The 13,273-nt window shown below is 40.3% G+C and overlaps 1 protein-coding gene across 1 annotated transcript in view; it reads right to left on the bottom strand.

Annotated features, from left to right (window-relative positions):
* Nucleotides 1–13,273, bottom strand: part of MCOLN1 (mucolipin TRP cation channel 1) — a 105,071-nt gene that overhangs the window by 12,367 nt on the left and 79,431 nt on the right. The window contains exons 11-12 of the mRNA XM_053717941.1: nt 11,138–11,260; nt 10,762–10,968 (exon numbers count right to left, since the gene is read on the bottom strand). Of these exons, the coding sequence (XP_053573916.1) occupies nt 10,762–10,968; nt 11,138–11,260 (330 nt within the window). The remainder of the gene's footprint in view (nt 1–10,761; nt 10,969–11,137; nt 11,261–13,273) is intronic.

The raw sequence follows: 13,273 nt of genomic DNA on the forward strand, positions 1-13,273 counted from the left end.
AGACTGAAGGTTTCGACAAGCTGTAATCAATGTTAGACGTCTCTTGTCTGTTAAAGACAGAGTCATGGACACTGAATCTATCTGGAAACCCAGAAAGGTTACCCTTGTTTGAGGAATCAAAGAACTTTTTGGTAAATTGATCCTCCAACCATGATCTTGAAGAAACAACACAAGTCGATTCGTATGAGACTCTGCTAAATGTAAAGACTGAGCAAGTACCAAGATATCGTCCAAATAAGGAAATACCACAATACCCTGTTCTCTGATTACAGACAGAAGGGCACCGAGAATCTTTGTGAAAATTCTTGGAGCTGTAGCAAGGCCAAACGGTAGAGCCACAAATTGGTAATGCTTGTCTAGAAAAGAGAATCTCAGGAACTGATAATGATCTGGATGAATCGGAATATGCAGATATGCATCCTGTAAATCTATTGTGGACATATAATTCCCTTGCTGAACAAAAACAGAATTTATGTTTACCTGATAAATTACTTTCTCCAACGGTGTGTCCGGTCCACGGCGTCATCCTTACTTGTGGGATATTCTCTTCCCCAACAGGAAATGGCAAAGAGCCCAGCAAAGCTGGTCACATGATCCCTCCTAGGCTCCGCCTACCCCAGTCATTCGACCGACGTTAAGGAGGAATATTTGCATAGGAGAAACCATATGGTACCGTGGTGACTGTAGTTAAAGAAAATAAATTATCAGACCTGATTAAAAAAACCAGGGCGGGCCGTGGACCGGACACACCGTTGGAGAAAGTAATTTATCAGGTAAACATAAATTCTGTTTTCTCCAACATAGGTGTGTCCGGTCCACGGCGTCATCCTTACTTGTGGGAACCAATACCAAAGCTTTAGGACACGGATGAAGGGAGGGAGCAAATCAGGTCACCTAAATGGAAGGCACCACGGCTTGCAAAACCTTTCTCCCAAAAATAGCCTCAGAAGAAGCAAAAGTATCAAACTTGTAAAATTTGGTAAAAGTGTGCAGTGAAGACCAAGTCGCTGCCCTACATATCTGATCAACAGAAGCCTCGTTCTTGAAGGCCCATGTGGAAGCCACAGCCCTAGTGGAATGAGCTGTGATTCTTTCGGGAGGCTGCCGTCCGGCAGTCTCGTAAGCCAATCTGATGATGCTTTTAATCCAAAAAGAGAGAGAGGTAGAAGTTGCTTTTTGACCTCTCCTTTTACCTGAATAAACAACAAACAAGGAAGATGTTTGTCTAAAATCCTTTGTAGCATCTAAATAGAATTTTAGAGCGCGAACAACATCCAAATTGTGCAACAAACGTTCCTTCTTTGAAACTGGTTTCGGACACAGAGAAGGTACGATAATCTCCTGGTTAATGTTTTTGTTAGAAACAACGTTTGGAAGAAAACCAGGTTTAGTACGTAAAACCACCTTATCTGCATGGAACACCAGATAAGGAGGAGAACACTGCAGAGCAGATAATTCTGAAACTCTTCTAGCAGAAGAAATTGCAACTAAAAACAAAACTTTCCAAGATAATAACTTAATATCAACGGAATGCAAGGGTTCAAACGGAACCCCCTGAAGAACTGAAAGAACTAAATTGAGACTCCAAGGAGGAGTCAAAGGTTTGTAAATAGGCTTAATTCTAACCAGAGCCTGAACAAAGGCTTGAACATCTGGCACAGCGGCCAGCTTTTTGTGAAGTAACACAGACAAGGCAGAAATCTGTCCCTTCAGGGAACTTGCAGATAATCCTTTTTCCAATCCTTCTTGAAGGAAGGATAGAATCCTAGGAATCCTAACCTTGTCCCAAGGGAATCCTTTAGATTCACACCAACAGATATATTTTTTCCAAATTTTGTGGTAAATCTGTCTAGTTACAGGCTTTCTGGCCTGAACAAGAGTATCGATAACAGAATCTGAGAATCCTCGCTTCGATAAGATCAAGCGTTCAATCTCCAAGCAGTCAGCTGGAGTGAAACCAGATTCGGATGTTCGAACGGACCCTGAACAAGAAGGTCTCGTCTCAAAGGTAGCTTCCAAGGAGGAGCCGATGACATATTCACCAGATCTGCGTACCAAGTCCTGCGTGGCCACGCAGGAGCTATCAAGATCACCGATGCCCTCTCCTGATTGATCCTGGCTACCAGCCTGGGGATGAGAGGAAACGGCGGGAACACATAAGCTAGTTTGAAGGTCCAAGGTGCTACTAGTGCATCCACTAGAGCCGCCGTGGGATCCCTGGATCTGGACCCGTAGCAAGGAACTTTGAAGTTCTGACGAGAGGCCATCAGATCCATGTCTGGAATGCCCCACAGCTGAGTGACTTGGGCAAAGATTTCCGGATGGAGTTCCCACTCCCCCGGATGCAATGTCTGACGACTCAGAAAATCCGCTTCCCAATTTTCCACTCCTGGGATGTGGATAGCAGACAGGTGGCAGGAGTGAGACTCCGCCCATAGAATGATTTTGGTCACTTCTTCCATCGCCAGGGAACTCCTTGTTCCCCCCTGATGGTTGATGTACGCAACAGTTGTCATGTTGTCTGATTGAAACCGTATGAACTTGGCCCTCGCTAGCTGAGGCCAAGCCTTGAGAGCATTGAATATCGCTCTCAGTTCCAGAATATTTATCGGTAGAAGAGATTCTTCCCGAGACCAAAGACCCTGAGCTTTCAGGGATCCCCAGACCGCGCCCCAGCCCATCAGACTGGCGTCGGTCGTGACAATGACCCACTCTGGTCTGCGGAATGTCATCCCTCGTGACAGGTTGTCCAGGGACAGCCACCAACGGAGTGAGTCTCTGGTCCTCTGATTTACTTGTATCTTCGGAGACAAGTCTGTATAGTCCCCATTCCACTGACTGAGCATGCACAGTTGTAATGGTCTTAGATGAATGCGTGCAAAAGGAACTATGTCCATTGCCGCTACCATCAACCCGATCACTTCCATGCACTGAGCTATGGAAGGAAGAGGAACGGAATGGAGTATCCGACAAGAGTCTAGAAGTTTTGTTTTTCTGGCCTCTGTCAGAAAAATCCTCATTTCTAAGGAGTCTATTATTGTTCCCAAGAAGGGAACCCTTGTTGACGGAGATAGAGAACTCTTTTCCACGTTCACTTTCCATCCGTGAGATCTGAGAAAGGCCAGGACAATGTCCGTGTGAGCCTTTGCTTGAGGAAGGGACGACGCTTGAATCAGAATGTCGTCCAAGTAAGGTACTACAGCAATGCCCCTTGGTCTTAGCACAGCTAGAAGGGACCCTAGTACCTTTGTGAAAATCCTTGGAGCAGTGGCTAATCCGAAAGGAAGCGCCACGAACTGGTAATGTTTGTCCAGGAATGCGAACCTCAGGAACCGATGATGTTCCTTGTGGATAGGAATATGTAGATACGCATCCTTTAAATCCACCGTGGTCATGAATTGACCTTCCTGGATGGAAGGAAGAATAGTTCGAATGGTTTCCATCTTGAACGATGGAACCTTGAGAAACTTGTTTAAGATCTTGAGATCTAAGATTGGTCTGAACGTTCCCTCTTTTTTGGGAACTATAAACAGATTGGAGTAGAACCCCATCCCTTGTTCTCTTAATGGAACGGGATGAATCACTCCCATTTTTAACAGGTCTTCTACACAATGTAAGAATGCCTGTCTTTTTATGTGGTCTGAAGACAACTGAGACCTGTGGAACCTCCCCCTTGGGGGAAGTCCCTTGAATTCCAGAAGATAACCTTGGGAGACTATTTCTAGCGCCCAAGGATCCAGAACATCTCTTGCCCAAGCCTGAGCGAAGAGAGAGAGTCTGCCCCCCACCAGATCCGGTCCCGGATCGGGGGCTAACATTTCATGCTGTCTTGGTAGCAGTGGCAGGTTTCTTGGCCTGCTTTCCCTTGTTCCAGCCTTGCATTGGTCTCCAAGCTGGCTTGGCTTGAGAAGTATTACCCTCTTGCTTAGAGGACGTAGCACTTTGGGCTGGTCCGTTTCTACGAAAGGGACGAAAATTAGGTTTATTTTTTGCCTTGAAAGGCCGATCCTGAGGAAGGGCGTGGCCCTTACCCCCAGTGATATCCGAGATAATCTCTTTCAAGTCAGGGCCAAACAGCGTTTTCCCCTTGAAAGGAATGTTAAGTAGCTTGTTCTTGGAAGACGCATCAGCCGACCAAGATTTCAACCAAAGCGCTCTGCGCGCCACAATAGCAAACACAGAATTCTTAGCCGCTAACCTAGCCAATTGCCAGGTGGCGTCTAGGGTGAAAGAATTAGCCAATTTGAGAGCATTGATTCTGTCCATAATCTCCTCATAAGGAGGAGAATCACTGTCGACCGCCTTTATCAGCTCATCGAACCAGAAACATGCGGCTGTAGCGACAGGGACAATGCATGAAATTGGTTGTAGAAGGTAACCCTGCTGAACAAACATCTTTTTAAGCAAACCTTCTAATTTTTTTATCCATAGGATCTTTGAAAGCACAACTATCCTCTATGGGTATAGTGGTGCGTTTGTTTAAAGTGGAAACCGCTCCCTCGACCTTGGGGACTGTCTGCCATTGGGGGGAGGGACGAAAGGAATACCGGGCCTTTCCCATTCTTTATTAACAATGTCCGCCACCCGCTTGGGTATAGGAAAAGCTTCTGGGAGCCCCGGCACCTCTAGGAACTTGTCCATTTTACATAGTTTCTCTGGGATGACCAACTTGTCACAATCATCCAGAGTGGATAATACCTCCTTAAGCAGAATGCGGAGATGTTCCAACTTAAATTTAAATGCAATCACATCAGGTTCAGCTTGTTGAGAAATGTTCCCTGAATCAGTAATTTCTCCCTCAGACAAAACCTCCCTGGCCCCATCAGACTGAGTTATGGGCCCTTCAGAAATATTAATATCAGCGTCGTCATGCTCTTCAGTATCTAAAACAGAGCAGTCGCGCTTACGCTGATAAGTGTTCATTTTGGCTAAAATGTTTTTGACAGAATTATCCATTACAGCCGTTAATTGTTGCATAGTAAGGAGTATTGGCGCGCTAGATGTACTAGGGGCCTCCTGAGTGGGCAAGACTCGTGTAGACGAAGGAGGGAATGATGCAGTACCATGCTTACTCCCCTCACTTGAGGAATCATCTTGGGCATCATTGTCATTGTCACATAAATCACATTTATTTAAATGAATAGGAATTCTGGCTTCCCCACATTCAGAACACAGTCTATCTGGTAGTTCAGACATGTTAAACAGGCATAAACTTGATAACAAGTACAAAAAACGTTTTAAAATAAAACCGTTACTGTCACTTTAAATTTTAAACTGAACACACTTTATTACTGCAAATGCGAAAAAACATGAAGGAATTGTTCAAAATTCACCAAATTTTCACCACAGTGTCTTAAAGCCTTAAAAGTATTGCACACCAAATTTGGAAGCTTTAACCCTTAAAATAACGGAACCGGAGCCGTTTTGAACTTTAACCCCTTTACAGTCCCTGGTATCTGCTTCGCTGAGACCCAACCAAGCCCCAAGGGGAATACGATACCAAATGACGCCTTCAGAAAGTCTTTTCTAAGTATCAGAGCTCCTCTCACATGCGACTGCATGCCATGCCTCTCAAAAACAAGTGCGCAACACCGGCGCGAAAATGAGGCTCTGCCTATGCTTTGGGAAAGCCCCTAAAGAATAAGGTGTCTAAAACAGTGCCTGCCGATATTATTATATCAAAATACCCAGATAAAATGATTCCTCAAGGCTAAATATGTGTTAATAATCAATCGATTTAGCCCAAAAAAAGTCTACAGTCTTAATAAGCCCTTTTGAAGCCCTTATTTACAATCGTAATAAACATGGCTTACCGGATCCCAGAGGGAAAATGACAGCTTCCAGCATTACATCGTCTTGTTAGAATGTGTCATACCTCAAGCAGCAAGAGACTGCTCACTGTTCCCCCAACTGAAGTTAATTGCTCTCAACAGTCCTGTGTGGAACAGCCATGGATTTTAGTGACGGTTGCTAAAATCATTTTCCTCATACAAACAGAAATCTTCATCTCTTTTCTGTTTCTGAGTAAATAGTACATACCAGCACTATTTCAAAATAACAAACTCTTGATTGAATAATAAAAACTACAGTTAAACACTAAAAAACTCTAAGCCATCTCCGTGGAGATGTTGCCTGTACAACGGCAAAGAGAATGACTGGGGTAGGCGGAGCCTAGGAGGGATCATGTGACCAGCTTTGCTGGGCTCTTTGCCATTTCCTGTTGGGGAAGAGAATATCCCACAAGTAAGGATGACGCCGTGGACCGGACACACCTATGTTGGAGAAAGGCAATATAGTCCTTACAGTTACCATCTTGAACGTTGGTATCCTTACATAACGATTCAATAATTTTAGATCCAGAACTGGTCTGAAGGAATTCTCCTTCTTTGGTACAATGAAGAGATTTGAAAAACCCCATCCCCTGTTCCGGAACTGGAACTGGCATAATTACTCCAGCCAACTCTAGATCTGAAACACAATTCAGAAATGCTTGAGCTTTCACTGGATTTACTGGGACACGGGAAAGAAAAAATCTCTTTGCAGGAGGTCTCATCTTGAAACCAATTCTGTACCCTTCTGAAACAATGTTCTGAATCCAAAGATTGTGAACAGAATTGATCCAAATTTCTTTGAAAAAACGTAACCTGCCCCCTACCAGCTGAACTGGAATGAGGGCCGTACCTTCATGTGAACTTAGAAGCAGGCTTTGCCTTTCTAGCAGGCTTGGATTTATTCCAGACTGGAGATGGTTTCCAAACTGAAACTGCTCCTGAGGACGAAGGATCAGGCTTTTGATCTTTGTTGAAACGAAAGGAACGAAAACGATTGTTAGCCCTGTTTTTACCTTTAGATTTTCTATCCTGTGGTAAAAAAGTTCCTTTCCCACCAGTAACAGTTGAAATAATAGAATCCAACTGAGAACCAAATAATTTGTTTCCCTGGAAAGAAATGGAAAGTAGAGTTGATTTAGAAGCCATATCAGCATTCCAAGTCTTAAGCCATAAAGCTCTTCTGGCTAAGATAGCCAGAGACATAAACCTAACATCAACTCTAATAATATCAAAAATGGCATCACAGATAAAATTATTAGCATGCTGGAGAAGAATAATAATATCATGAGAATCACGATTTGTTACTTGTTGCGCTAGAGTTTCCAACCAAAAAGTTGAAGCTGCAGCAACATCAGCCAATGATATAGCAGGTCTAAGAAGATTACCTGAACACAGATAAGCTTTTCTTAGAAAAGATTCAATTTTTCTATCTAAAGGATCCTTAAACGAGGTACCATCTGACGTAGGAATGGTAGTACGTTTAGCAAGGGTAGAAATAGCCCCATCAACTTTAGGGATTTTGTCCCAAAATTCTAACCTGTCAGGCGGAACAGGATATAATTGCTTAAAACGTTTAGAAGGAGTAAATGAATTACCCAATTTATCCCATTCTTTGGAAATTACTGCAGAAATAGCATTAGGAACAGGAAAAACTTCTGGAATAACCGCAGGAGCTTTAAAAACCTTATCCAAACGTATAGAATTAGTATCAAGAGGACTAGAATCCTCTATTTCTAAAGCAATTAGTACTTCTTTAAGTAAAGAGCGAATAAATTCCATCTTAAATAAATATGAAGATTTATCAGCATCAATCTCTGAGATAGAATCCTCTGAACCAGAAGAGTCCAAAGAATCAGAATGATGGTGTTCATTTAAAAATTCATCTGTAGAGAGAGAAGATTTAAAAGACTTTTTACGTTTACTAGAAGGAGAAATAACAGACAAAGCCTTCTTTATGGATTCAGAAACAAAATCTCTTATGTTATCAGGAACATTCTGCACCTTAGATGTTGAGGGAACTGCAACAGGCAATGGTACATTACTAAAGGAAATATCTGCTTTAACAAGTTTGTCATGACAATTATTACAAACAACAGCTGGAGGAATAGCTACCAAAAGTTTACAGCAGATACACTTAGCTTTGGTAGATCCAGCAGGCAGTGATTTTCCTGTAGTATCTTCTGGCTCAGATGCAACGTGAGACATCTTGCAATATGTAAGAGAAAAAACAACATATAAAGCAAAATAGATCAAATTCCTTATAAGACAGTTTCAGGAATGGGAAAGAATGCCAAATATCAAGCTTCTAGCAACCAGAAGCAAATGAAAAATGAGACTGAAATAATGTGGAGACAAAAGAGACGCCCATATTTTTTAGCGCCAAATAAGATGCCCACATTATTTGGCGCCTAAATGCTTTTGGCGCCAAAAATGACGCCACATCCGGAACGCCGACATTTTTGGCGCAAAATAACGTCAAAAAATGACGCAACTTCCGGCGACACGTATGACGCCGGAAACGGAAAAGAATTTTTGCGCCAAAAAAGTCCGCGCCAAGAATGACGCAATAAAATGAAGCATTTTCAGCCCCCGCGAGCCTAACAGCCCACAGGGAAAAAAGTCAAATTTTTGAGGTAAGAAAAATATGATAATTCAATGCATAATCCCAAATATGAAACTGACTGTCTGAAAATAAGGAAAGTTGAACATTCTGAGTCAAGGCAAATAAATGTTTGAATACATATATTTAGAACTTTATAAATAAAGTGCCCAACCATAGCTTAGAGTGTCACAGAAAATAAGACTTACTTACCCCAGGACACTCATCTACATGTTTGTAGAAAGCCAAACCAGTACTGAAACGAGAATCAGTAGAGGTAATGGTAAATATAAGAGTATATCGTCGATCTGAAAAGGGAGGTAAGAGATGAATCTCTACGACCGATAACAGAGAACCTTATGAAATAGACCCCGTAGAAGGAGATCACTGCATTCAATAGGCAATACTCTCTTCACATCCCTCTGACATTCACTGCACGCTGAGAGGAAAACCGGGCTCCAACTTGCTGCGGAGCGCATATCAACGTAGAATCTAGCACAAACTTACTTCACCACCTCCCTTGGAGGCAAAGTTTGTAAAACTGATTTGTGGGTGTGGTGAGGGGTGTATTTATAGGCATTTTAAGGTTTGGGAAACTTTGCCCCTCCTGGTAGGAATGTATATCCCATACGTCACTAGCTCATGGACTCTTGTTAATTACATGAAAGAAATTAACTTGCACGATTTAAACAGAACAAGCAATTTTAACCCCTTAAGAACCGGGAATTTTAGAGAAAAACCTGTCCAAAATACCAGAGAATTTTTAGCATTTTTGCCATCACGTCATTAAAAAGAAATGCTTTGTTTTTCAAATCAACACTATATATTATTTTTTAGTAGACAACCCAAGGTATCGATCTAGGTCGATTTTGGTATCTTTTATGCCACCGTCTCACTGCCAAATGCGATCATTTTGTGTTTCTAAACAATATATGTAAACGAAGCTGGGCTTATACTCGTATAAATAACGGCCTTTTGGTATAGTTCTATAACTATGTGCACATAGGGGCTCCCATAAGCCTCTACTCAACTAAATGCACATTTATTCACGCCAGATGATTACTATTACCACAGTGATCCCCTGGCTATTAAAACCTTTATAGGGGCTTTACTTTAAAAGAGAGGCTTCTGGGCTTTAAAACAAGGGGTCTTGGGGGTTTCTAGGCTTGTTAAGGGCCTATTATAAGTGCCTAGAGACACCTTCATTAAAAAAATATAAAAAAAAAAACAGTTGCAAACAGTGGTGTGAGTATTTTTTTTAAATAAACCTTATAGTAAAAACAAGAAGAGGTTAGCCTCATAAATTAGGGCCTCTGTCTATATTTTTATCACTTTAATGTGCACGTAAGGGCTCCCCTGTGAGCCTCTACTCAAATAAAAGTACATTTATTCACATCAGATGATCACCATTACCACCGTGATCACAACGTATATAGTGGCTTTATTTTAATGAAGGGCTTATTGGATATATAACAAGGGGTCATGGGGGTCTCAAGGTCTTTCTGATGTCCTATTATAGATGTAAATATGGTACGTTTTTATTTTTATGTGCTTACATTTTATATGCCCAAGACATACACTATTTGGGCCACAATTAGCTCAGAAAGCGCCTCCTCCCCTGCAGATGACAACACGTGGTAGTCGTCCACACTAATAGACACAGTGTGGATGACGACCACGTGTGATTAGTGATTTAAGGTTTAAAAAGGGCATGAAACCCAAAATGTTTTTTTTCATGATTCAGATACATTCTACAATTTTCAACTACTTTCTAAGTTACTTCTATTATCAATTTTTATTCATTCTCTTCTTATCCTTTGTTAAAAGGAGTGGCAGTGTACAACTAGGAGCTAGCTGAACACATTGGGTGAGCATATATATGTGCAGCCGCCAACCTGCATATAGCTTCTGGCAGTACAAAGCTGCTCTCGTGCCTAGGCATTCTTTTCAACAAAGGATACCAATAGAATAAAGTAAATTGGAAGGCTGTTTATAATTGCATTTTCTATCTGAATCATCAAAGTTTAAGTCGGACTTTAGTTTTAATTAATCAATAAGTTAGGTAATGAATCATAACATTAAACTACTCCATCTAGGAACTAGTGACGATACAAGTTGTCACATACACATTAACATAAGTTAAAGCCCCGTGACTTATCTGCTTTTGTTTTAGCTCATATCACAGTTGATTAACATTGTATGTGCAACTCAATCTAAAATTACTTTATTTTTTCTACACTGCCACGATACTCTAAGCAGCTTGTTTTATATCACAAATATATAATTTTTCATGGGTGTTTTTAACAGCAAATGTGTAAGTTCTAGACTTACCTTGATGGTCTCGTAGGCTCCTGTGATTAGAGCTATGAAGAGACTGAGTACCATGTATATAAAAAGGCTAATAAATGTATACAGATATAGTTGGCTGAACATCCACACCAGGTAACTGCTGTTCTGCATCTCAGCAAAAGTCACAAACATGTCATCACCATTAATGAGGGAGAACAGACACTCTGAAACCATGGACAGGGAGCGGAACTAATAGAGAGAGACAAAAAAAAATTGTTTTTACCAGAACAAGAGAGATTAAGAAAAAGAGAAAAATGTGAGCAACAATATGGAAAAGAAAAAATATTCAGAATGGAAATGCAATGTGGGATAAAAGAGGAAAGGGAGCAGGTGTAGAGGGGCTGGCATAAATACTCACTTTAACATGATAGGGTCCAAGTACAATCCAACCACAGAAGCAGTAACCCAGGTATATAACAGCAGCGCAGCAGCAGAAGCGGATCACATTAGGCAGAGCAACCCGTAGAGTGACAATAAGGATCTGGAGGGCAAACAACTTGAGTTATACATTTACTATACACAACAGGACACCACCATCAGAAAGAAAGTTGTAGGTCACAAGATCTGGATTCATTTCAAAAGGCACATGCACTATTTAAAGGACAAGTATATACAGTAGGTTGCATAATAAAAAGACAATGTATTAGAACGTAAAGAACCAGTAAACACAGTAAATTTGCATAATCAACAAATGCAATAGCACTTAGTATTAACTTCAAATGAGTAGGAGATTGTTTTCTGAAAAATTTCAGTTATGTCTATTCCCACTCCCCCTGTACCATGTGACATCCATCAGCCAATCACAAATGCATATACTTATATTTTGTGAATTCTTTCACATGCTCTGTGGGAGCTGGTGACTCAAAAAAATTTAAATATAAAAAGACTATGCACTTTTTTTTTTTAAAGGACCAGTAAACACAGTAAATTTGCATAATCAACAAATGCAAGATAAGACAATGCAATAGCACTTAGTCTGAACTTCAAATGATTAGTACATGAGTGACAATTTTAAAAGTTATGTCTATTGCCACTCCCCCTGTACCATGTGACAGCCATCAGCCAATCACAAATGCATAGACGTACCATGTGACAGCCATCAGCCAGTCACAAATGTATAGACGTACCCTGTAGGGTTGCCACCCATCCCTTAAAATACAGAACACTTATAAGTTACACATGCTGAAGGGTGTGCAGGGAGGAATATGAATAGTGCTGTCCAGAAACACAGAAAATGTTCCTCCCTGCAACTCATAAGTGTCCAGGAAAACATGGCTGAGGAAGAAAACCCTAGTACCATGTGACAGTCATCAGCCAATCACAAATGCATATATGCTTATTTTGTGACATTTTGCACATGCTCAGTAGGAGCTGGTGATTCAAAAAGTTTAAATATAGACTGCACTTTTTTTTAATGGAAAAAAAGGAAAGTTGTTTAAAATTACATGCTCTATCTGAATAATGAAAGTTTAATTTTAACTTGCGTGTCCCTTTAATGGAAGTAAATTGGAAAGCTGCTTAACATTGCATGCTGAATCTTAATCATGAGGGTTTAATTTTATCTTGAGTGTCCCTTTAAAAGGGACAGCAAAATCAAACTTTTTAAGATCAGATACAGCATGCAATAAAAAATATATATATATATATAAAAAAAAATCCAATTTACTTCTAATAACATTGGTTCATTTTCTTGATGTAACAAGAGGGGGAAAAAAAAGGTATCCTGTTATTAGCCAGGAATACAGGGGGGCTGCAAGAGGTAGGCAATCTCTCTGGTAAAATTTTTTCGTTCTAGCCTTTTTAATAGTGTATAAGGTTTTTTTTATTCCATTATCTGAAAAGAGCTATTGTGCACTTACAAATCTTCCCATTTTCTTTGATTTTGTGCACATTATTATATAGCAACACAACAGAAATTCCTTGTTATTACAAGATGTTTACTAACCCAAGACCCCCATAACCACATCAGGTTTGCATACAATGAAGTCTAATCAGCTGCTTGCCTGTGTACACTCTAATATTCTCTCTCCTTTGGTGTGCCCAGTTATCAATTTTACCTACTGGAGAGTAATAAATTGTTTACAAAAAGCTCCCACTTTATTTTTTCAGTTTGTAACAGTTTATTTTGCCTATTGTATCCCCACCTATACAAACATTTATGTGCTAAATTACTGGTTACAAAAAAAACAAACATATAAACAAGGAGGATTAAATAAAATAAAAGCTCTCAATGGGTGGCTGTCAAAGAGAGGTACGTTTTCCATTGCTCTCTCTAAGTATTGGCCTTTGAGTAAACGGTAATTATTTACACAAAGTCCTCTGTATCTTATTTGACAGATAAGATAATGAGGTATTCTCTCCCTACAAGATCAGTCCATTGTATTAGTTGTTTCTGCTAATTGAATTCCACAACCTAATACAATATATATATATATATATATATATATATATATATATATATATATATATATATATATATATATATATATATATA

Source organism: Bombina bombina, chromosome 6, assembly GCF_027579735.1.
Source record: "Bombina bombina isolate aBomBom1 chromosome 6, aBomBom1.pri, whole genome shotgun sequence".
NCBI lineage: Eukaryota > Metazoa > Chordata > Amphibia > Anura > Bombinatoridae > Bombina > Bombina bombina.